We start from the raw sequence: 26,368 nt of genomic DNA on the forward strand, positions 1-26,368 counted from the left end.
CCTGACTCTAGGCATTTTCTCTGAATGCCCCTTCTCTGCACCCTCCCCATGCCTGGAATGTTTTCTCTCCTCATCTCTGCCTCCTTGACTTTCTTCAAATCCCAGGTAAAACCCTACCTTCTACAGGAAGTCCTTCGTGATGCTTTTTAGTTGGAGTGCCTTCTCTTGGTTGATTATTTCCTATTTATCCTTGTAATGTTAATGAGAGTTAAAGATCTTCCCTGCCCACTAATAGGCCTCACATGGAGCCCACTGGGGGAAGCATGGTGAGGGGAGACTTATTTTGTAGGAAGGCCCACATCTTTTGTTAATTGCTAATGAGGCACTGAAAAGTGTATATATGCTATGAGGTGAGGTTTTGCTTTGAGGGCTTCTTTGGAAGAAGATTTGTGTGCCAGATGAGACTCTGAGTAGTTGTACCCCTCTTCCCCCCTTGAAAACCCAGATGTTGGTGCTTCTCTCTTTGGTAACTATGTGTGTATGCAATGGTTAGACAGTTGGATCTGTCTGTTGATCTCTGATGCATGTATTGCTCCTGGTCAGACAGAAACCTTGTCTGTTGGTCTTTATTTCTCTGTATAGTCTCTGTTAGTGAATGTAGTTAGAGTAGATTGTTGATTCCCTTTAAAGTTGCTTTCCTTAGAAGAGCAGATCTAAGAACCTGTGCCGTGTGTGTCAGGGCGCTTGCTGCTGCAATCCTTTATATAGCATAGTACATAGTTATTTGTATGTTGGCTCCTCCATTATATTGTGAATGCTTCAAGAACAGAGACTGTCATTGACCTTTCTTTGTATCCCCACTGCTTAGTTAGCACAGTTCCTGGCTCATAGTAGGGGCTTCATGAATGTTTATTGACTGTTCCAGATGTGAGGAATGATGATGATGGCAATGAAGGATGGTGGTTAGAGGAAAATAGTGGAACCCATTTCTGCACAGTGGTTATAGCAAATTACAAGATCACTCAAAAGGATTCCTCTTGGGTTTTTAACCTGTGCAGCACCTTGCCACCAAGCTCTCCTGGGGAATGGCTTCTCCAGTTAGGGGAAGAATTTTCTATGACAGATTCCCAGAATCAGGTCAGTGTGTCTGGCTGGAGATTCCCAGGAGGGGGCAGCAGCTGCCTGGCCCTTGAACAGCTGGAGCACAAAAAAAGTTTTGTCTACAGGCTGGTGACTGAGAGAAATTCTGGCCTTGCAGACTTTGTCTCTATCCTGGCAGGTTTTTGGTGGTGTTGGTGGTAGTGGTTTTTTATTTATTCATTTATTTATTTTGCCCTTGGCTGCTGAAGAACTTGGGCTCTTCTCTCTTTGGAAGGCCAACGATTTCTTATCTTGTCTATGGCACTATGTATGTTAGTGAAGAACATGCTGGTTCCTCCTAAAGCACTGAGTCATCCTAAGGGGATTGGAGTCATCCTGAAGGGGTGCAGGGTCCTGCACTACCTCAAGAAAGTGGTGTGGAGTTGGACTTGGTTTCTAGAATGGTGGGGGTGCAGGGGCCTGTGGATTCCTTGACAATGCCCAAGAGGTTTGGGGACTAGAGTTGTCCCTGGAGAGGCTGGGTATGGATTCAGGGTAGTCTCTGAAGGGAGTATGAAGTATGTGGGACCAGGGAAGATCCCTAGGGTATGTGTGCAAGGGGCCTGGAGACTTCCCTAGTTGAAGGTGAGGTGTAATGGGCATTGGGGTTTGAAGACCCAGGGCCATGTTGTCTGGGTGCAGGGGGCAGATGTGACATCCAGAACAAGTTCTCAGCCACACGTAAAATGAACTTGTAATGAATACCCAGAGTGACTTTGACAGGAAAGAGAACAGTGACAGCTTCAATTTCTACAGAGTTCAAAGTTTACGTAACACTTTTCTCACAACATACTGAAATGAATGAAGTGTATCATTGTACCCATTGTAAAAATGAGGAAACTGAGGTTCAGAGGCCCACATCACACAAGTGTCAGAGCCAGTCAGGTCTCTTGGCTACAACCACATAGATTTTAGATCTTCCAGCTATGCTACGTTTCCTGATAGAGACCCTCTGCTCTCTCTTAGGAGCTGATTGGATGCATATTTCATTAGGATGAGCTAGAAGAAAAAACTTCTTTATAGTTCTTGTCCCCTCTGACCCCAACCCCATCCCCAAAGTAACTGTAGCTCTCCCATAGGCTGGGGATTTAGAGATTGTTGGTGGGTAGAGTAAGTGGTCAACTGCACCAGTTGTAACTTGGGTTCTAGTGATGATACCTTTGATGACAAGACACTCATCACCCTGGGATAATAACTCTTTTCTCCCTCTGGAGTATCCTTCCTCTCTTTGGATGTGCTGTATGGGATGAAGAAACTGAGGCATGGACTGTTGAAGTCTGTGAGGTAAAGTTTAGTAGCACAGGAAAAAATAGAAACTAACTATCCTAGCACCCAACTATCCTAGCACCCTGCCACTGTGTGTGTGTGTATGTGTGTGTGTGTGTCTTATCAACTGGGCTATATTACCATCTTTCCTTGGCCATTTATGTCTACAAAATCATGAACAAGACTGGAGCTAACTGTACTTAGGTGTACTTGTGGAGCAGTAGAAAGAGCACTGTCTAGAAGTTAAGAGATGTGAGATAGAGTGCTCTCAGAGAAACAGTGTGTGGTCTTACATAAGTCACTCAGTCTCTGGCCTTCAGTTTCCTTCTCTGTAGAAGGGGGGGGCGGAGCAGGCTACATGATCTCTAAGCTTCCTTTCAGCTCTAATATCTTTTCGGATGTCTTCCATTTCTAACATTTTGTGTTCTAAAATTCTGTATCCCCTTTCAGCTCATAACAGCTCATGATTCTCTGTGCTTCAATTTCCTTACTTGTAAAATGGGGCTAATAAACTTTGCTCTTCTCTAGCTCAAATAGATGTGAAAGTGTTTTGCCATTCAAACATTCTTGGTAGTTATTGCTATGGCATCTGTGGTATCTGAATGAAAGGGAGACTTTCCGGGGTCAGATGCCTGATGAGGAGAGGAGGGAAGAAAAAGGCAGATTCTTAGCAGGGCTTGGTCCAAAGCTGAAAAATTCAGCCACTCTAACCAGAGTGCTTGGTGTTCCTTGCTGTACTTCTCACACCAAGTCTGGAGAGAGGAATGCCTTCCCAAATATCAGTTGCTTTTTTTATCTCCTCTCCATTTCTAAAGATTCTGGTCAGATCTATACATACTATGTCAATGACTGTGGGACCTAGAACTATTCTTAGCAGCCTTTGGCCCTCTTGGGAAACACCTGCTGCTTCCATGTGTTGGCACCATCTCCGTGCTTTTGTTCATTTTTCGGAGGAGGTTTTAGATCAGGTGCCAGCCAGCTCTGAGGGGAATCCTTTAAGACTGGAAGTGATATACAATGAAACTGATTACAATTGAGACCAACTTAGCACATCAGAGGAGTATTCATGGAATGTAAGAACTAGAAGGAAACTTAAAAACCATCTAGTCCAAGCCCCTCATTTTATAGTTGAGGAGATAGAGGCCTACAAAAGTGAAATGACCAGCCCAGGGTCACACAGGGCTCCATGGAATGAAGTAAATGTTCTCCATGCTGTTTTGGTGGCGGAGCCTGGATGAGTAGCCAGGTCCCTTTACTCTCAGATCCGTGCTCATTCTTTTGCACTCAAGGCATCTACTCATGGGATGGGTTTTTAAGGGATATTGGTAGGGCCTTTGACTGCTACAACAGTGAATGTTCATTTGTGTGTTGTGGAGAAGTCAGGGAGCTCAGGGGGTGAGGCCTGGGACTAAGTAGTCCTAAGATGCCTGTTTTCCAGAGTTTCTGCTTGTTTTGTTTTATTAGTCCCATTGGATTTGTCACACCCTAGGGATTTGCTATTTATCTTATGACCCTGACTATCCTCAGTTTTCCCAAAGTTAGAATATTTCAGAATCAAATGATTTTTTTCAGATTTTTAGGTTGTAGAATTGGGAACAATGGAGAAAAATTATAGGGAAGCATTGTTTAGTGAGATCCTCCTGGAATCTCTGTTTTGGGCAAAGGCACAGGTGATGCAGCCATTCTGGCTCACAACCATGTCTCCCAGTGCAGGGCACTTTCTTGTCTCCCCACCCCCCCGCACATTCCTCCCCCTCTTTCAGTTCCTTATTATATGTTCTCTTCTTCCATTAGAATATAAGTTCCTTGAGAACAGGACTGTCTTGTCACTTGTTTTTATAGCCTTAGTGTTTGGCACAGTTCTGGTTTGTAATAGCGAGAATAAAATGCAATTTTCTTCTGTATAGCTCAGTTATTAACTCTGTGTGTGACATTGGAAAGTCAAATTCTCTTTTTGGCCCTCCAGTTCCTCATGTAAAAAAAGAGCGAAGAAGTTGAATTGTATAATTTTTGAGGTTTCCTCTGACTCTAACAATCTATGATCCTATGATTTAAGCCTTGCAGTGTGACCAAGGCCTCAATCAAACTCTGTTGAACATCTCTGCAGCCTCCCCCTCTCCTCTCCCCCTTGCCCTCCTCAAGCTCTTTCCACTTCAGGCTTTGCTGTGGCGCTATTCCAGCTCACAGATTCTCCAGCCTGGGCGGTGTGTGAATCATTAATCTCCCTGCCTGCCAAACCCCAGTAGAAGCCTTGAGGTCAGTCACAGAAGCAGGGCCATGTGGGGCCCAGCCCGAGGGGCAATGGGCTGGCCAGGAGACCCTCTCTGTTTGTTTTTCTTCAGTTTTGAGCTAAGAGCTTTGGCTGTTTCCTGTTTCAACAGGCTGAGGAATGTGGCCCACTCAAGCCCTTCCTATTGCTGTGTGACTTTTCCAGATGAAACCCAGGGGTAGTTGGGGGAGGGGAAGGGGAGAGGAGATGGCACTGGGAGAAATTGTTCCCACTCTCTGAGGTGTATGTGGGTTGTGGAGTGTGAGGTGTTTTTTTGAGCTGGGTATTGACTGTTCAGTTTATTTGAAAAGAGATATTTGTAAAAAGCACTTAGCTTAATACCGGGCATTTAATAGGTACCATATAAATGCTTATTTTCATCTCTTCTCCTTCCTTTTTCACAAATCAGCAAGTCATTTGGGTGCAGTTGGAAGTGTTGTGGTTGAACCTGGAGTTTAAATTACAGAGTTCAGATGCTAGTCCTAATACTAATAAGTCACTGAGGCTAGCCAACCTTGAGTGGTTGGACTAGAGTGGACTAGATGATTTCTCGGGTTGCTCCCAACTCTAATAGTCTGTGTTTTGTGTTCAAAGAGTTTCTGTTCTAAAGCCCTTCTCGGCTCTAATATTTAATTATTTTTTATTTCTAACTTCCTGGAGAGAGTTCTGGGAGGGGCCATAAATGAAGACTCCCCCCCTAGCCATACCCCAACCTTGTCTGTCTGACTCAAGAATTCAGCTGTAATACTACCAAAAAAGTTGCACTGCTGTGCCTTCAGAAATGCAGATCAATAACATCCCTTCTTCCCCATCCACAGTGTGGAAAGTGTCCAGGGATTGGTATGCCCCCCAGGGAGTCTAGATTTGTTACCTAATAGTCTAAATATTGTTTTTGCTTGTATTTGGGGTAGGGCAAGTATAGTATAAAGACAGTTAATCAAGAGCTTTCTGAATCTAGTTTTAATACCATTATCTGGGAGGTTAAGAAGTATATCACAGTCTCTCTGGCCCCAAGGTCCAGTCAAAATCCCCTTTTCTTTCCTTCAATCTGGAGACTCTAAGGTTATTCGACTTGGCTCTTAGATCTGCTCCTCTTACCCCAGGCACTTAGGATCCCCAATAACTAGGAACTTACTATCTCTCTAAACAGTCTCTCCTTGCAGGGAACCACTTTTACACGATTTTTCTTTATACAGATCTGAGCTCTGCCTTTCTATAGCTCTTCCTCCCAGCTCTAAATTGATCTTTTCACATATGATTATGGAATGACAGATTTAAAAGTGAAAGGGATCCCCTTAGTTGTTATCTAGTACTGTTCCCTCATTTTTACAGGTAAGGAGATTGAAGCCAAGAGAAGTCAATTGACCTGCTCTGGGAATCACACAGGAAGTTGCCTATCAGAAGGAGAATTTGAAGCCAGGTCTACTGACTATGAATCCATGATTATACTTCCCTACTTGGTTTTATTTTCTCCTGGCTGCTTCTTTTGTGGTTTCTGGAGATTTTCATGTGAATGACTAAGGACAAACTTATAACACCACTTAAACAGACCCAACTCTTGGTCCTTTCAACTTTAGCATCCTACTCAGCTGAAAGAGTAAGGAGTGGAGTGAGTTATCTGGATGCTTCTGATAGGTGGTGATCACCTCCTATTTTCTTGAGATCCCACTATTCCCTGGCAGCAAGCTACTGTTAATTTGGTGTTGACTTGCCTTCCTCTTAGTTATTCTGAGAGTCCTGTGCTCAGCTTCCCTACATACCCAATGAAGGTGGAGGTAAGCAGGGCTGAGAGAAAGTTTAAAAGGTTAGTCTCCCTTTTAGTTCCATGTAATTGATGCTACCCTGTTTTCCTCATCTTACTAGGGGCTAAGCCTCTGTAAGGAAGCAGTCCTTCCTTCTAGGAGATTCTGGGGAGAAATCTAAGCTCATCAAGGAGGAATTGGGAGGCAGTCACCAATTCTGTTTCTTGGTACCCCACTTCTGGGCTCCTGGGCAGCTTCCTCACTGCTGTTCTCTTTAATACCAATTATCCACCTTGGGTTCTGCTCATTCTCAATTTTAGCTTCTCCCATCACAGAAGAGGAAATCATAGTTTAGTCCAATAGCTGACATTCAAGCTTGATTCTCTCTAGCTTTAGTGTGGTATTTCAAAAGCCTTTCCTCTTCTTGCTGTACCATAAAAGAACACCATGTTGTACTGGAAATTTCTGCTGGCATTTGCCCTGAGTGTGAATCCCAGCAGTGCTGTATACTGGCTATGGGGCCTGAGCAAGGTATTTTACTTTTCTAGGATTCATTCTCTCTGTCCCCCCCACCCCCATCAGTAAAATGAGGGGCTAAGGCTCCTTCCAGTTTTAAATCACATATCCCTGTCTTTCTAACTTTATTTCTGCCAAATTGGTTCTTCACTGACTTCTCTGATACTTCTCTGAGTATCTTCATCTGTTAAATAGAGATGGTAATGTTTGACATACCTTTCTTATGGAATTGGGAGAAAAGTGCTTTTTTAAAGGTACAAAGCATGCAGAAATGAGCCACTATTATGATTCATTGTTTCCCAAATATCCTAGATTAATTCCTACCTTCCTGCCTTTGTTCACACCATCCTCCCACCTAAAATGTTCTTCCCCCTTTCTAAATCTTTCCATACCCAACTCCAGTTCCATAACACTTCCACCCTCCTGTGTTTCACACTAAATACTCTCTTTTAAATGAAAATTTTATTGATGCCTTTTGTTTTTACAACCCATTCATTTTCAAATATACCCTTATAACAAAGAAAATAGGTTAAGTAAAACTAATTGATAAAAGCTAGTATGTGTCAGTTTATGTAATATAGTTTCACCCATAGTCCTCAACTCTTAGGAAAGAAGAGAAGAGTATTCCTTATCTCTTCCTTGGGGCTGTGATTAGTCATTTTAGTTACTGTGTTCAATTGAATTTGCACTTTTTTTCCATTTATATGTATGCTGTTTTTCTGTTTCTGCTTACTTCACTCTATATCACTTTACACAAGTCTTCCCTGGTTTCTCTGAATTCTTCATATTTATTATTATAGTAAAATAATATAACATTATGTTATATATCGCAGTTTGTTCAGACATTTCTTAGCTGATGGATAGCCACTTTGTTTCCGGTTTTTGCTACCAAATACTTCCCATTGGAAATGTATCATACAAACATACACTGTTACCTACTAGGGCTTCTTGTGTATCTTTTCCTTCTTAAATACCTTGTAAATTTCTTCAGGGCCAGGACAACTATTTCATATTTGTTTGTATCTTTTTCCAATGGCTAGCACAAGATTAGCTAACACAGGTGCATGGTAGATTTTGTTGATTAATCTGTCATAGAACTCACGGAACTTGCCAGATGTAAAAATGAAGAACTGGAAGGAACTTTGGAACACAGAATATTTAAATGGGAAAGAATCCTAGTAGTCATCAAGCACAAGCTCCATGTTTTATAGATGAGGCAATTGATAAGGTCTGGCAAGGTAAGGGACTTTCTCAAGCTGGGCCTAGATCTGGCTGGCATTAAGATGTGGCAGTCCTTAAGGAGATCTTCCCCATTGCCCCAGTGTATAAAGCAGTGCATTTCCACAAGAAACAAGCGTTTCCTTTCTTTCCATAGCCTGATTGGTGCCAGCCCATAATTGTTCACAGATGACTACATTTGGCCTCAAGATTACCAAAAAATGATGAGGGGGAAGGGGTAGTTCAAGGAAGAAGTCTGGAAAGAGAAGGAATTGGGGATGCACAACAAAGCTTTATAATTGAACTGTGTGTAATGCCCCACTTTTGGAAGCTAGGAAATGAAGGCTGAAAGGGAAAATGGGCATTTTAGATGGAATGCTTCTGGTTTGTTGTTTTGGAGAAAGAAGAAAGGCAAGAGCCAGCAGTCTTGAGGTCAAGTTCCACCTCAGCCGTGTTGGCTGGGACCTGCAGTTGGAAGCTATACTTAATGGTGGGGGTAAGGGGAGAAGTACAGAAACAGGTGCTAAGACTTTAGAGAATAGTCCTGACCAAGGCCACAGGCTTTCCTGGGATGCTACCTTGGGTTGCTAGAGACAATGTAAGGTACGTATATAATCATAGATCTCAGAGTTGGAAGAGACCTCTTAGTTAATGAGCACCTCTTTGCCATAAGTGTTCGTATCCAGGCTGGATGCCCACTTATGTGGGATGCTGCGTAGAACAGTCTTGCATGGGGTGGGGAACTGGACTTTGTGATCTTTAGTCTAATTCCTGTCTGAGTAGAAATCCCCTCTTTCTCCATGTTTCACTGGAACACCCTTAACCTTGAGGAACTCATTGGATTTTGAGGCAGCCCATTCAACTTTTTAACAGATCTCATTGCTAGGAAATTGTTCTTTACATTGGGCTAACATCTGCTTCTCTATACCTCCCACCCACTGCTCCTAGTTTTGCTCTTTGAGTCCAAGCAGAACAAATCTAGTTTCTCTTCTTCATGTCAACCCTTCAGATATTTGAAGGCAGGCTGAACATCCAAGTTCCTTCAACTAATCCTCATATGGTATGGTCTCAAGGTCCTTTAACATCCTGGCTGACTTTTTCTGGATACAATCCAATATGTCAACATCCTTCCTAAAATGTGGGGTCCAATCTTAAACACAATACTCCATGTGGTGTGGTTAGGGCAGAGGCACATGGTACTGTAGTTACCATCATTTTGGATACTATATACTTCTCAATATAGAACTGTTGACTCATATTGAGATGAGTAAGAGCTTGTCTAGGCCTTTGTCTGACTTCTCTTTCTGCTATTAATATCTAAGAACTTGGACTTCTCTGGCCCCCAGAGCATAACTTCTCATTGTGCTGCCAGTCTTTCAGTTTGAATTTTTTTGCTTTGAGTAGAGAGATTAGTGTAAATAGTTGCTGGAACCATGAGAAGCCATAGAGTCTATTGTCCTTGTCCAACCAAGGATATGACTATATGGGGATCAGTTGAAAGAACTAGGGCTGTTTAACCTGAAGAAAAGGTTATTGGCTGGGGACACAATCACCATCTTCAAGTAATTAAAGGTTTTCCATGGACAAAGAAGGATCAGATTTATTCTTCTTAGTTATGAGGGCAGACCCTAGCACCAGTGAGTAGAAGATACAGAGTGTGGAAATTCAGCTCAGAATATGACAGAACTTTGGAACAATTTGACCTCACCAATGGTATAATAGGCTGCCTTGGGAGAAAATGGGTATGCTGTCCCTGGAAGTGTTCAAACAGCATCTGTATGAGATCATTGCACAAAGTGGGAAATTGCACACTGATCTCTAAGATACCTATTTACTGAAATTCACAGTTTTAAAGTTTTGCTCAAAGACCCTTCTGTCCAGCTATTTAGCTTACTAAACTAGGTACCTAAAGATATGAGAAGTCATCATAACTATCTATATCTACATCTTTCTTACAAGATCTTGTTGAGATGGGGAAGGATAAATGTCTATCACAGTTGACTACATTTGGTCTCAAGATTGATTACCCCCAAAAAAAGATGAAGGGGGAGGGATGGTTCAAAGAAGAAGCCTGAAAAGATAGGGATCTGGGGATGTACCACCAAGCTTTATAATTGAACCGTACGTAATGCCCCACTTTTGAAAGCTGGGTAATGGAGGCTGAGAGGAAAGATGGAATGCTTCTGACTTATTGTTACTGGTGAAAGAAGCAAGGCAAGAGCCTGCAGTCTCAAGGTCAAGCTCCACTGTGTTGGCTGGGACATGCAGATGGGAGCGCTACCTTATGATTGGGGGCAGGAAGAAACAGAAATAGGTGCTAAGACCTTAGGGCAGGGGTGGGGAATCTGTGACCTAAAGACCACCCGTGTCCCTCTAGGTCCTCAAGTGTGGCCCTCTGGCTGAATCCAAACTTCACGGAACAAATCCCTTTAAAAGGATTCATTCTGTAAAACTTGGACTCAGAAGGCCACAGCCAAGGACCAAGACGGCCACATAAAGCCTTGAGGCTGCAAGTTCCCCACCCCTGCCTTAGGGGATAGTCCTGGCTGATACCACAGGCTTGCCATGCTCCCTTGGGTTGCTAAGAAGAATGCAAAATACCTATATAATTATAGATCTCAAAGTTGGAAGAGACCTGTTAGTTAATGAGCACCTCTTTGCATTTTAAGGGCTTATGGCCTAAAGAGATTGCTCTAGGACACGAAATAGCAATAGAGGTTGTGTCAACTCCTGCTTTTTACAATAGAGTGTACTCTTACTAAGTCAGTGCGTAAGCATTAATTAATTGGCAATGTGTCTGGCACTGTGCTAAGGAACTGGGGTTACAAAGAAAGATGAAAGATATTCTCTTCTCAAGAACCTCAAGATTTAATGGGAGAGACAGAATTAAAACAACAGTTTACAAACAACATGTGCGGGATATGTGCAGAATAAATTGGGGATATTCAAGAGAGGAAAAGAACTAGCATTAAAGGGGGATCAGAAAAGGTTTCTTGGAAAAGATAAGATTTTAATTGGAACTTGAAGGGAGTCAAGGAAGGCAGGAGGTGGAGATGAGAAGGGAGGAAATTCCAGGCATGGGAAATAGTGAGAATGGCCAGATTTGGGAGATGGGGTGTCTTGAGCAGTACAAGGACAATGTTGGCTATATGAGATTGCCTCAGGTAGTCTAATAAATTCATATATGATTTTCTGTTATATGGATTAGGCACTTAATTGGATACAACCAGGTTGAAGAGATGGTGGAGATTAATTCCTTCTTTACTGAGTGAGGGAGAAAGTGGGAGAAAAGGAAGTCTCTACCCAAAGGGGAAGGAAGGTTGGATTGAAAGGGGTAAGGAAAAGGGCTATGGTGCTGTCATTTTAAAGGTCTAATTCACTTCTTTTGTCTCCTTCCTTATTTTCAAGGAAGGAACAATCTTTTCTATGAGATCATCCATTCTGAGCACTTTTCTAAGCCTGATTGCTGAGACCTGGCTGGTCCCCTTGATACTTGAGGAAGGTGGTATCCCCTCTAGTATTTTTTCCATCATCATTTAAACAAATTTGGGATCTACTACTATCTTGGCTATCTTTGGGTATCATGTCCAGTGCTGGGCTCTTGCCACAGAGTTCTGACTAATTCTTCAACTGTGGCAATATGATTTGATCCAGCTTTTAGTTCCAGATAGGAGCTAGGGCTAAGATGGGGGAAGTGACCAGAAGGCAGATTTCAGCTAAATGAGAAAATACCAATGATACTAGATGTCCATCAATGGAACAGGCTGTCTCATTGATGAGTTTCCTTTTTACTGGAGGTATTCAAGAAGGGTCTGGATGACCAAGTGTTGGGGGACATTGTAGAAAGGATAAATTAATTAGAATAGACTTGATAACCTTTAAAATCCTTCTCAGTTCTAGGATTATATGAAATTTAGGAAACTGGTGAAGATTATGTTCAGAGTTCTCTTTTTCCTCTTTCTGTGTCCCTCTCTTGCTTCCTAGTTACTTATAGATCATACATATAAGCTGCTCTGCCCACTTGCCCCCAGCCCACCACATTATATCTGCTAAGGCCCTTACTCATGGCTTTCCCTTCCCCTTTGCCATGCCTAGAAAACACATTTTATGTTGGATAAGACTAAATGATATCTGGCGTTCAAGACAACATTCTTCTACTAGACTTCATTTGGTGGCACAAAATCAAAGGCACTAGAGTCTTAAATCCTATTGGTCAATGAGAGGAAGGGAGCAAGCATTTATTATGTGCCTACTGTGTGCCAAGCATTATGCCAAGTGCTTTGCAAATATTATTCCATTTGATAATGATGGGAAGAGATTATCAGATAAAAAGTCTTTTACATCTGTGATATGATGGGAAGTCCACTCCTCTTGGGGTACAAACACCTGGATTCAAATCCTTGTTCTTGACATCACTATTCTGTCAAGGTCTCCCCCATTCTTCCAGTCATACAGATTTGCAGTATAAGAATCATCCTTGTTTCTTCACTCTCATTTATTCCCTGTATCCAATCAGTTGTCAAATCTTGGTCAATTCTGCCTTTATAACATCTCTGAAATCCATCCTCTTGTTTCTATTCACACTACAATACTTCCTCCATTAAAAAGAAAAAGAAAAAACAACAACGGAAACTACCTTAGTATTTATTTTATATATAACTTGTACTTATCTGCATGTGTGTTAGGAAGTTGCTAGGTGATGTATGCACATTTTAGCATACTGGATTTCAAGCCAGAAAAACCTGAGTTGGAATATGACCTCAGACCCTATTTGTGTGACCCTAGGCAAGAAACTTAACCTCAGTTTCTTCCATTATAAAATGAGGATAATAATAGCACCTACGTCACAAAATCACTGTGAGGATGAAAAGAGATATAATATTGTATAATAAAAAAATATATAAATGAAATAATATTGTATAAGTGAAATAATATTGTAAAGTGCTTGGTACATGGTAGGCACTTAACAAGTGTTTGTTTCCTTCCTCCCACCCCTGGGCAAGTTTCATAACCTTTGTGAGCTTCAGTTTCCTCATCTGTAAAATGGAACAATAACAGTACCCACCTCAGAGGATTGTTGTGAAGACCAAATGAACTACCAGATATATGGGACTTGGCAAACTTTCAAGTACTATGTTAATGCTGGCTCTCATTATTAATCATCACTGATTATCACCATTGTTCCCTGAGTGGGACATAAATCCCTCAAAGGGGATTGTTTGTTTTTAAATCCACAGTACCTGGCACATAGTAGACATTTCAGTGCTTGTTGAACTATATTGAGTAGAAACATCAGAGCTAGGATCTGAGTAGAAATCATCAGACTTCCAAATCCAGTGCTGCTTCTGCTATACCAAGTTGCCTCCTGTCTTCCATGAAAAGTTACAAGGGGCAGGAAATTGGGTCCTATTTCTCTTGGTCCTGGTGCCAAGTCACTGTAGGACCTTGCACATAACTGGTATTCAGAAATGTTTGTGGAATTAAAGTGATGTTAAATTACTTCAGGGAAGTCATTTTCTGATGCCTCCTTGTAGTGTGCAGATGATCGTTAGGTCTTGAAGTCTGCACTGGCATAGTACAGGCTCTGACAGGTCTGTTTTCATCCGGGCCTAGCAGTAGGCTGTGCATTCTTATTATCCCAGCACTGGTCTGGCAAAGCTTCGAGAGAGAGCATCATCATTTGGTTGTCCATTGAGGGATGAATTATTGTTTGTTGTAGAAACTTATGAAGATACCTTACTTAAGGTACAGAGAACATGTGTTAGTGGAAGGAGTAGCCAGTGAAATCAGAGATCTTTGAAGTAAGGAGATACTAAGGGAGAAATATAGCCAGAAGTTTTCTATTCGGGAAGCCATTTCCTTTATATCTAATATGAAAGGTAATGTTACTTTAGTAATTTGGAGTGAGGACTAGTACTGACTTAGACTCCCCCACCCTCCACATTCCCTGTTACCTATTCTTCTCCTCATCTCCCATCAATGTCTTGGAGCAGCAGGGGTCTGGGCCAGGGCCCCTCCTCATTCCAAGATTCAGGAAGCTGTTCAGTGTGCCTTGCAGACCCAGACTGGCTGTCTCTCTGGGCCCCCAACAGTAACCTGAACCTCCCTGCTGGTCTGATTTGGCCTCCTTTGTTTAGACGGGGACAGAGGATCTGTGTAGTTGTTTCCCCTTAGTCTGCCTGGCTTTGGGCTTCCCCTCAGCATCGGGAATCTTGTGATGTTCAAGATTTTCCAGACACTTATTATGTTGGGCAGATCCAGGGACATTGGCTCTTTTGAGGCAAGTCGCTTGACTTCTTAGGCCTCAGTTTCCTTCTCTGTCAAATGATTTGTGAGGTTCCTGCTGCCTGTATGGTCTGTGTTGTGTGAAAACTGTGAAGCTGTTGGGGACATAAGAGAGCTAGGGCTTGGGGAGGCAGGGAGCAGAATACGGAGAGGGGGATGGGGTGGGGAAGAAAGGACTGGTTCCTTTTTACTGAATTATTGCCAGATGTTGGCTTTTCTAATTCTTCAGGCAGGAAAAGAGGAAAAACCTGTGTCTTTTCAAAGAACTTCTGCTTCTCTCCTTGAAGGGAGCTCCCCCATTCATAGTGCCCCTATTACTATATGATTCTGTACCAGGGCCTCCCTTGTCCCAAACCCAGCCCCCTCAGGGAGAACAGAAAAATTACACCAGAGCTGTTCTCACTCTCAGGAAAAACAGTTCTGAGTCATTTCTTCTCTCTTCTTCCCAACTACCCTTTGCTCCTGGGCGTTGGGCCCCTTTTCCTTGCTTTCTTTATATCCTGCTTCAGTCTGGCTATTCTTCCTGTCTGGGAGAGGAGGAGGAGATGGACCTGGTGTTTGGAATGGGCTGTGGATAAATCACATGTGAATAATTGGGTTTTGAGGGCATGCGGATCATTTCTGATAGATCCAGAGCAACTGGCTGGTCTAGTCCTTGGCCAAACAACAGGGAAGACAGGGCACATTTGTGTAGTGTTCTCTTTTTCTTCAAAGAAAGGCAGATTGATATGGTAGAAAGATTGTTGAATATGGTATCAAATGATCCAGGCTGGAATTCTATCTCTTCTACTTATTACCTCTATGATCACGAGCAAGTTACTCTACTTTTCCTGGTCCCAGTTTCCTCACTTGTAAAATGAGGGTGGAGACATGGGGGAGGGGGGGTTGGGCTTGATGGGATCTAAAATTTCTTGCAGTGCTAATAGAAGACTTTCAAGTCCTAGACTGACTACTTCTAAGCTAGTGGGTTTAGAAGCTATGGGCAAGTCATGTAATCTCTTCACGCCTCTTTCCTCATATGCTGAATACAGGGGTGGAATGAGATGAAGTGTAAGGACTTTCCAACCCTTTATCCTGTGAACCCCTCCTGGAAGGAAAGGAGTGATGAGTTTTCAAGGAGAGGACAATGTAAAACCCCAAGGACCAAAGGGGTAGGTAATTATGCACTTCTCTGTGGATGAGCAGAGAGGATGCCAAAAGCTCTTTTCCATGCCTCTCTTGCCCCTCAGAAGACATGGAGGGAAGATGCCCAACAAAGTAGACTATGTCAGGCACATTTCAAGCTGATTCCCCATTAGGGTCTCAGTGGTCTCCATTAGGATCTGTTTCCTCATCTATAAAATGTGGGAGTTCGACTACAAGCTCTTAGCTCTGTTCCAATTCCAAATGTGTGATCGTTTTTTTGTCTAGGGATTCTAGGATTTAGGGATGCTGCCCTCTCTACCTGGGAAGTGGAGAAAGGGATGAGTATGAAGGAGTTAGAGTATAGGGAAAGCCGCCTGTCATCCAGCTGTGATCTCCCCAGCCTGACCTGACCTTGTCATGTCCTGCCCCCCTTCTCACTGACAGGCAGGAGAAGGGACTGTAAAACCTGGCCTGGAATATTGCCCATGGACTGAGATCTGGAGTGTTCTCATGCTTGGCCGGACTGAAGGCCACCTCATGAGCTCTCAATGTCAGGGTCCAGTGTAAACTCCCAAGGAAACCCCCCTGCTAGGTTACTGGGAGACAAGTTCTTATATGGTAAGAAAAATTTTAGTTCCTTTCAATTCAGTAAACAACAACTAAGCACTTTTAAAGAAAAAAGGCAGCTGGTGTAATGGACTGGATTTGTAATCAAGACACCTAGTTTTGAATCCCAGCTCTGTAACTGATTAGCTGTGGGATCTTGGGTAAATCACTTCAGCTTTGACCCTCTCTTTTCTCGTATATAAAAATGAAGAGTTTCTATCGAAAATGTCTGGAGTCTTTTCTATCTCGCAATTTTTAAATTCCATAATCTAATATTCCTACCTCTGTACTGGGCAGGTTGGGAGGCAAAGAAATACAAAAGGAGGTTCCCTCCTCTGAAGGAGATCAGAGACTATTGGGGGAGAATGGCTCTACCTGTAACCCAGATAGCCAGTCCTGTCCAGCAAGTATAGAATGCCCAATGAGCAGCACAGATGAGACACATAGGAAACCAAAGGAAGAGCACTCACTGTGACCTTGGGGTAGTGAGAAAAGGATGTGTGTGACTAGAGCTGGCTCTTAAAGGATGGGTATAATATGAGACGATACAGGCAGAGAAACCCAAGGAGTGAGAGTAGCAAATAGGTATGATGAGAAAGAGCAAGACATGTGTTGAATAGTTTGGCCAGCATGTATGGTGTGTGAAAGAGAATGGACGATAACAAGGTTGGAAAGGGCCAAGTTGTGGAGGGCTAAGGAATTTGACCTTTATATGTCAGACAATGAAGTGTCATTAAAGATTCATGATAGACAATGAGGAAAGAATACCAACTTTCAAATGCTCAAGGTTGGGTGCTTTTTTCTGAGCTTCAGTTTCTTCATCTTTAAAATGGAGATAATAATCTTTATGGACAGCTAGGCAGCTCAGTGGATGGAGTACTGGACCTGAAGTCAGGAAGACTCATCTTCCTGTGTTCAAATCTGTCTTCAGACTCTTAGTAGCCAGGTAACACTGGGCAAATCATTTCATCCTGTTTGCCTCTGTTTCCTCATCTGTAAAATGCTCCGTAGAAGGAAATGGTAAACCACTCTAATATCTTTACCAAGAAAACCCCAAAAGGCATCATGAAGAGTTGGATGGGACTGAAATCAAAGAACAGCAACAATAATACTCGTATTGCTTACTTCATCGAATTGTGGTGAATAAGATATTTTGTAAACCTTGACGTGCTCTAGAAATAGCACTCCTCCTGTTGTCACTCCTTTTACTCAAGAATAATATGAAAACCCTACTTTTCACAATAATACCCTGCCATCTTCTCAAGGATGGATTGGAGTGGGAAGATCCTGGCGTTGTGAGGGCAGCAAGAGAATACTGTAATAGTCCAGGAATAAAGGGATGACAACACCAACCATGGGAGTAGAATAAAAAGCATGGATTGTTTTTAGTAATTTGCAAAGGAACAATAGGCTGCTTGGCTACTGAAGGTGACAGAGCAGGACTTTTTCCACTATAACCAGAAAAGTCCAGTGGAAACAAGATCAAGACTGAATTAAGAGAACTGGGTTCAATTTTCATTTATCCTACTTATTAACTTGGGGAATAAATATTGGAATTAAAGCAGCTATCATGTCAGAAACTTGAGGATAGGTAGTAGGTTTTTGGTTTTTTTTTTTTTGAAAAGTGTGAATTATATAGGCATGAAAGGGGTGATAATTTGTTCTACTTTGGATTCTTTTAAAGAGACTCCTCCCCCCATTTCTTTTCTTTTGCTATGTTGTTTTATCATTGTCTACGGGAATCACCATCAGAATCTTAGACACAATCCATCAAGCTTTTGCCAAGTACCTCCTATAAATGAGCACTGTGGGAGTGCTGATGATACAACAACCATACTATCCTGCCATCGAGAAGTTTTGAAGTTGGAAGAGACCTCCAAGGTCATCTAACTCAGAGGTGTCCCCAGTGCCAGAACCAGATTAAAATGTAATTAGAAAATATATAACATTTTAAACAAAGTATAATATTTTAAACAAAATCAACATTTTGCTAATTTCAATTAATTAGTTAAATGTTGATGAATATTTAAACAAAATTTAACAAAAAAGATTAAAATGTAATTAGAAAATATGTAAAATTTTTGACAAAATAACAAAAGTCTAACAAAATTAGAAAATATATAACAAAATAAACAAAAGTACAATAAAATATAGATCATGTTAGCATGTGGTTTTCTAAGTCAATGTGCAACCTGCAGGGATTGTCATGTATGGTTTAGTTGCTCTTTCTCTCATTTCTATTTGAGTTTGACATCACTGATGTAGTCTAAACTCTTTAAGCACTAGTCTTCTCTCCCCTGTGCCTGACAGGTGATCACTTAGCTTGTGCTTAAATACTTATACTGATGGTTAGCTCATTACCCTTTAAAGCAACCCATTCTGTGGCAGGAAAGCATTCTTTGTTAAGAAGTTCTTTGTCTTTTTGAGCTGAAATCTACCTCTTTATAATTTTCTCATGGGTCCTAATTTTACAGATTAACTGGAGTGCAAACGATTTACTTCTTTATATATCTCATCCTTTCCTTGAACAAGTACCCTTTCCTGAGCCAGTGGGGCTGTTGGAAGATCCAGAGTCTAGCTTCTTGTCCCCTCCTTCTCCCAAAAGGCCAATAAGATTTTGTTTTTTCTGTACTTCCTCTCTAGTGTCAATTCTACCTGGGAATTGAGCTGTAGCCTAAATCTTCCTGCACTAGAGTATCTTAAGTATAATTGACAGACTGATCTGTCAATGATTTGTCATTGGCTACCTGTATAACTTTGGACAGCAGTGATAACAGAAAGTTATATTTCTTAGTGCTTTAAGGTTTACAAAATGCTTTTCCTCTAATTATCCTGAGAAACAGGTGATAGGTAGAAGCAGCTAGGTGGCAGAGTGGATAGAACACTCGAAGACCGAAGTTCAAATTCAAACTTAGATATTTACTACCTGTGTGACCTTGGGCAAGTGAGCACCTATCTCATAGGGTTGTTGGGGGATCAAATGAAATGATATTTGTAAAGTGCTTAGCACATAGTAGGTGCCTAATAAATGCATATCCCCTTCCATTCTTCTGGTACAAGTGTTATTTCTATTTGATATATGAGGAATTTACCACTTCTCTGAGCCTCCATTTCTTCCTCTGTACAGTGAATATACATGGCTTCCACAAGGGCCATTCCATCCCTGACAGTGCTGAGCATTCTTTGTTCTAGGATCCCTTATGCCTCCAACATTCTCTGTCCCAAGGTCTACTCTACCTTTTAGATCATTTCATGTAAGTGTGTATAGTGGCACTTAGTCGACCACCCATCAATCTGAAAGACAGTTAAGGCAGATTGAGAATACTCTAAATCCCAAGCTGAAAAACAAGTCCCATCTGGTTTGCCTGTCTATGGCCCTCATCCTCTCTTTACTTCTTTCCCTTGGATGTTTGCTTCCTTATTTCTGGATCAACTTCCTAGCCTGTGTGGTGTGCACACATTATTTACTCTGAACAGGCAGGGCAAAAAGGTCCCTGTGGGGTGAGAGTGGGGGTTGGTATTGTCTGACCCTTTGTTCATTCAAGTTCTAACAAAAGTTTTCCCTGTTTCATTGTACCTTCAAGGCCTCAGGCCTGCCTGCATGCATCACAGGATTTAGAGTTGCAATGGAGTAGAGACTTGAACTCAAATCTCTGACTCCAAGCCTAGTGTTTTTCCTACTCTGAAGTTTTATGTGTTTGTATGTATGTGTGGAAGTATGTATGTGTCAAACTTTCACAAGATTTGATCCTCAGCCTTTGGTTGGTGATCATGGTTAAACTCCAGTCTGGTTTCCCTCTAAAATAGTCATTCTGTGTCATGGGCCCCTTTGGCAATCTGGGAAAATCTAAGGATCCCATCTCAGAATAATATTTTTAAATGCATAAAACACATATAGGATTTTAAGGGAAACAATTATATTGAAATATGGTTATTAATTTTTATTTAAGTTCACTGACCCTGGGTGAAGAATCAGTTCACTCTCACCATCCTGCCTTCTTCTAAGCATTATGCTACAGACTATTGGACAGTCAGAGAGGCTTTAAATGGTTGGATCTGGAGGCTATCAAATGGAAGACCACTCTGGACTTGGGTGATCTAAAGTTGAACGTGACCTTAGACATCAGCCGTTCCTACTTTCCTCTATTTTTCAGGTGAAGAAACAGACCTCACAGAGGTAATGACTTAACCAAAGTCACATGGCTAGTAAGAAAGAAGTGTTCAAACTTAGGCCATCTGACCCCAAATACACTGCTGCTTTTAACAGATTGTGCTTCTTTTCTGAGTACCGTTCATATGTTTATAAATCTTAGAATACTGGGATTTGGGAGTTGGAAGGGACCTCTCTTGGGGAGGGATTATGAGAAAGGGAAGGATGATAACTGTTCTCCAGTAACCTTCCCATACCATAACAATCGTCTCCCTGGTATAGAATCCCTCTCCGTCTCCCCTTGTGGACATCACTCCAAGGGGAGTCCCGTTTGACCAAACTCATTGTTTCAACCAACACAATAATCCAGTCCGGGATTTCTTCCAAACTGACTTTCAGGCTACCTACTCCCCCCTCCTCAGTCGTCACCCCCTTCTCATTCAACTGGGAGCCAATGCCAACTCTGCCTTCCTCTTTCCAACTCCAACAGGCTTATCGTTGGAGGAAGAATTTGTTTCCACAGTTTAACAGGGCAGTTAAGTTAAGCAAGCAGGGGGTCCAGGAGCTCTACCTCAGAGAGGCTGAGATATAGAGCAAGACCTCTCTGTGGTTCTCAGATTGTCCTCGATGCCTGACTTGGACGTGTGCCCAGGGCTCAGGGTTCTGTCCTCCTCATCCCCTGGCCCCTGGCCCCTGAAGAGCTGGACTGGATCCCTCCACCCCTCTGGGGGGGGGCAGCTGTGAAGAAGGGCTGGCAGCTAGGGGCTCTCTAGGAGGGGGAGCATTATGTCGGCCGGCGGCAGAAAAAGTGCTGGGAGACCATCCTACTACTACCGGCTGCTGAGGCGATCCCGTCTGCAGAGACAGAGGAGCCGGTCGAGGAGTCGAAACAGGCCAGCCAGCCGGGGTAATAGAATTGGAGCTTGGCTTCTTTGCCATCCCTATCCTGAAACCTCCTTCCCTCCCCAGCATTTGCTTCTTCTTTAGGGAGAGCTCAGTCTTCATTCTTTCTGTAATGACCCCCTCTGCTCCCCACAATCTGATTGGCAGCTGCTTCAAAAACTAACACAATGGGTCTCTGTCTCTTGAGGATGGGGGTGGGGGCACAATACATTACGCTGGGCTGGGAGTTAGGAGACCTGGGTTCAAATCATAAAATTAGAAATAGAAGAGGCCTTAGATTCTATTCACTCAAAAACCTTTCTTTTATGGACAAAGAAGAGTTGAAGGGACTTGTCCAAAGGCATACTGTAATCAATATCTGTGTTGGGTTTTAAAACTAGAAGCTTGGACTTCAAATCCAGTGTTTTTCTTCCGTGCCCACGTTGCACCTGCAGTCAACTCATTGAATGAACTTGGGAAAATCCCTTAAAAGCCACTCTGAACCTCAGTTTACTCATCTATAAAAATGAGTGGATAGGGCACGATTTTGTCTACCTCCAAAGTTCTAGGACTCCTTGATTCTACGACTGGTGTTGAGAGAGCTGGCTGGAGGGGACACCAACATGTGTAATTCTTGGCTGCTTGTGACCTCTGAGGTCAATTGTTCAAAACCTCTCTTGGCCTCAGTTTAGTGGTCTGTGGTATGAAACACAAAAGAAGGCAAGGTGGTTGATGATCAGCTAGTTTAGGGTAAGTCGTCTCACCACATCCTGCTACTGGGATCCCACTGTTTTGATTACTATTTTCTCTTTTTCTTTTTTTTTTTCCCCTTTACCCTTTACTCCTCAGTCCCCTGGAGTGGGTAACCAAGGGAAAACCTGGATGATTTCCTTAGGGAGAGAGGCATACTGGTTAGTGACATTTCACCTGTAATGAATATGGTGAACTAAAGAGAATGTTGGCCTAGAAACTGAAGTCTGATTTGCCATTCACTTTTTGGTCCACCTTGACAACATCATTTGACTTCTGTTTCTTACCTGAGGGATGAAAAAGTTGGAGTGGATGGCCTCAGAGGTCATTTCTAGCTCTAACATCTCCTAACTCTGTGTGTGTATGTGTATGTGTGTGTGTGTGTGTGTGTGTGTGTCTGTCTGTCTGTCTGTCTGTCTGTCTGTGTTTGATTGACTTCTGGAGGGCCTTGCAGAAGGGAGGCATGAAGTCATTCCTGCCCTTGTGGAGGTGGCTGGTGGGGCTTTAGGGAGATTAATGGCTGCAAGGTACCCCCGTTTGACAACCCCGACCCCCAAATCTGGGGCAGAGATGCTAAGATTGAGAGTTTAGGAAAGTTTTCTTCCTGGGCATTATACATACAAGTTTTTTTCTCACTAGTGGACAGCTGGTGATGGAGTGGGAAAAGGGAGGAGGAACCAGGCTTTCTTTTTTTCCAGTAACAAGATCCTCATTTTCAGCACATGTGTGATTCAGACATTTATCTGGGGGGGTGGGGCAGCAGGGGGAAGAGTTGTTGGTCTTCCTTTTCCTGGGGCTTAATTGAGGAGGGAGATAACCTGGAAGGCCCAGAGAGGCCAACTTAGAAGAAAGGAAAGGCTGTGTGTGTGTGTGGGGGGGGGGGGGGGGGTGTTTGTGTGTGTGGTGTGTGTGAGTGTGTGTGTGTGTGTGTGTGTGTGTGTGTGTGTGTGTTTGGGGGGAGTGGGGGTGGAGAGAAGGTGCCAGAAGGGGGAACAAGGTTCAAATTGTTTGTGCTTTAGTATTACCTCTGGAAATAACAATGGGTACAGTGAAAGGTGCTGGCCTGGGAATCAGGATACTGGAGTCTGGTTTTGGTTGGGCTATAGTTAGTTTGGCGACCCTGGGCAAGTTTCTTTTCCTTCCTGGTTGCCTTAGATGATCTCTAAGATCTGTTCCAGCCCTAATATTCTGTGTTCTAATGTTCCATGTTATAGAGGCAGCAGGGTGGAGTCAGGAGACCCGGCTCTGATATTACTAGCTTTGTGACCCTGATCAAGACTTTCAAGTTCTTGGAGTTATGGGTCCCATGGGAATGATCACACCTGCATCACATTACTAGTTTGTTGTGACTAAAGTGTTTTATATACCTTAGTACATATAAATGGGAGCTATTGTTACAGCCTGACATTCTGTGTTCCAAGGTGCCTTTCTACACAAACATTCTACATATTCATGAATTTTGGAGGTTGGAGGGCTGATGCCTCCCTGGCAAATCTGGTAGAGAGATATTTTTGGGAGATCTTGAGATCAAACTGTAGAGATGCACTCTTATTCTTTCTCAAGGGAAGGCTTTGCTGGCTCCTCTGAGTAAGGATATCAAACTCTTGTGATTTTTTGAGGCCCTTTTGCCTTTTTCTATTTTAATCTCTTTGAGATACAGACTAGTAGTGATATTGCTGGATCAAAGGATATGCAGAGTTTGATTGCTCTTTGGGCATGGTTACAAAATGCTCTTCAGAATGGTTGGATCAGTTCACAACTCCACCAACAGTGCCATCAGTGTCTCAATTTTCCCACATACCCTCCAACATTTATCGTTTTCCTTTTCTGTCATATTAGTCAATCTGATAGGTGTGAGGTAGTACGTCAGAGTTGTTTTACTTTTCTCTAATCAATAGTGATTTAGAGCATTTCTTCATATGACTGTAAATAGCATTGATTTCTTTATATGAAAACTGCCTGTTCATAATCTTTGACCATTTATCAAATGGGGAACAACTTGTTTTCTTATAAATCTGACACAGTTCTCTATATATTTGAGAAATGAGGTCTTTGTCAGAGATGCTTTCTGTAAAAATTGTTTCCCAGTTTTCTGTTTTTCTTTTGATCTTGGTTGCATTGGTTTTATTTGTGTAAAACTTTTGAATTTAATATAATCAAAATCATCCATTTTATATCTCTTAATGCTCTCTCTGTCTTGTATGGTCATGAATTCTTTCCTTCCAGATATTCTTTAAGGTCTAAAATTTATAGCTCTAAAATCACTCAATCCAAAAGTTACTTAAATTCTATAAAATCTTGCTTTCCTCATCTGTAAAATGGGGATAGTAAAACTGGTGAAGAAAGTGTTTTGTAAGCATCAAAACATCCTAGAAATGCTAGCTGCTATCAGAAACAAGAAAGCCTAGGAATTCTTATAAGGGCATAACTGGCCTATCTCAGGACAACTGATCATAGATTGAAAAGCCATACTCCCTCCTTCCCTGTTGGCTAATGCCCCCTTCCAATGCTTGCCTTTGTGTCCACTCATCTCTCCAGGGCACCCACCTTCCAGTTTAGCTGTCTTTGGTGAAGATGGGATGGTAAGCCAAGGCTCCTGGGAGGAGCGGGTGGAGTTGCTTATAAAGATGTGCCTGGCAAGGTGAACCTGGTAGGCAGGAGAGAGAGGAGCACCAAGGAGGAGAGGGGTACGGATCTGTAGTAGCTATCACTATGTTTTCATATAGTGACTGAGTCACTGATTTCAGTGTCATCTTAGTGAGCTCTAAATCTGGAACTTAATGTGTGACCTTGGGCAAGTCATTTTCTTTTTCTGGGCCCAAGTTTTCCCTCTATAAAATGAGGATAAAAAGATTGGCTAGAAGCTTCTTCCTAGAGGCAGAGGGGTAGGAAAAGTGACCAGTAATTTCTGAGATACTCTTTCCCTACCCTGTAAGATCAGTTGGTTAAAGCCTTGCTGAGATGTATCTTGAGAAATAAAGGGTTGTAGTTTCCATTCAGAAAATGGTGGCTTTTCTTTTGATCAATATTGGGTTTCTAAGCCTTCTCATTTCCTCCTGTTTCCTCTTAGATCTGAGCTGAAACTTCAATCTTCAGCCTCTTTAACTAGGAAAAACTTGGTCTTTCAAACTAGGTAGACTAGGACAGAAAGGAGTGGGGAAAAGGAGAGAGAAAGAACCTCAAAGTATCAGGATCAGAAGTAAGATCAGCGTACAGGGTAAAATGATAACACCAGCCAATGAGTAAATGGGGTCCAGTTTTCATGGATAGGGTAGTAGGAATTCTTAAGTCCCACCATTTTCTACTGTAGTCATCACACCTCACATTTACTGAGCACTCATGGTGTACAGGAAGGCAGGATATACAGGCTTGTTCTCAGACCACCAAGAGTTCACAGGTTGCCTGGGGGGACCGGACACATACACACAAAGACAAGAACTAATAAACACAATGTGAGATGGTTTGAAGAGGATCTAGTGAGGACTTTGAGAGTCCTCAGGAGGAAGAGGGACAGTCAGGGAAGACTTAGTGGAGGAGTGGGAGGCTAAGGCTTGAGCTAGAACGTGGCTGGACAACTAGGTATCAAAGTAGGTTGAATACTGGACTCAGGGTTAGCAAAACCTGAGTTCAAATACTGTCTCACCCTTACTCTATGATGCTTGGCAAGTCACTTAACCTCTCCCTTCCTTAGTTTCCTCATCTGTAAAATGAGGATAATAAGAGCACCTACCCTCACCAGGATTGTTCTGAGCATCAAGTGAGGTAACATATGTAAAGCTCTTTGCAAAGTACTATATAAAGGATAATTATTGTTATTATCTTTGAATGAAAAGTAACACTTAGAAGGAGGAAGGCATTTCAGACAAGGGAAATGGCTTGAGAAAAGACATGGAGACGGGAATGTGTCTGATGTGTTCTGGGAATAATGACTAGACCAATTTGTCTGAAGTCAAGGAAGGGAGGAGGTATATCCGAGCAATCTTTATAGAACCTGCCTGAAATTGCTATCTCTCCCTCCCCCCCTCCCCCAGCCCCCCACTAAGGACAGGAGGCCAAGGAACAGAGCTCAGTCACAACACTCCCAGTTCCTGCTTCAGTGCCCTACCTCCCTCCTGCTGGTCTGCTTTGACTCATATCCTGCCAAACAGAAACATGTCCCATCAAGATTTTCCTGGTTTTTTCATTTTAATCTGGACCTCTGTTTCCCACAGTGACAAATCTGTCCAGGAATATTGTCTTCTCCTTTTTGGGAAGGTTGTTCTATTCCACAGGTTTTTGTTTGTTTTTTAAGATATTCTGTGCCAAGGCCTCTTCTGGTTCCAGGAGTTGGGCAAAGGCCCAACACTTGTGGGCCTTACTCAGGTTGCATTTCACTTGGATAGAGAGGCATCCAAACAGCATACTCCAGGAGAAAGAGCACTGGATTTGGGGTGAGAACACATGGTCCAAATTCTGGCTCCACTGTTAATTGACTCACAG

The 26,368-nt window shown here is 42.5% G+C and overlaps 1 protein-coding gene across 5 annotated transcripts in view; it reads left to right on the top strand.

Annotated features, from left to right (window-relative positions):
* DAB2IP (DAB2 interacting protein) overlaps positions 1–26,368 on the top strand; it is a 293,662-nt gene that overhangs the window by 56,567 nt on the left and 210,727 nt on the right. For 2 of the 5 annotated variants that reach the window (XM_072631800.1, XM_072631803.1), the window contains exon 1: positions 20,505–21,164. The exons of 1 other annotated variant lie outside the window; for it this stretch is intronic. In XM_072631800.1, coding sequence (XP_072487901.1) covers positions 21,044–21,164 — 121 coding nt within the window. In that variant the 5' untranslated portion in view covers positions 20,505–21,043. Of the gene's footprint in view, positions 1–20,503; positions 21,165–26,368 lie in introns of those variants that run through there. 2 more of the 5 variants (XM_072631802.1, XM_072631801.1) reach the window with 2 other exon arrangements.

Source organism: Notamacropus eugenii, chromosome 1 (assembly GCF_028372415.1).
Source record: "Notamacropus eugenii isolate mMacEug1 chromosome 1, mMacEug1.pri_v2, whole genome shotgun sequence".
NCBI lineage: Eukaryota > Metazoa > Chordata > Mammalia > Diprotodontia > Macropodidae > Notamacropus > Notamacropus eugenii.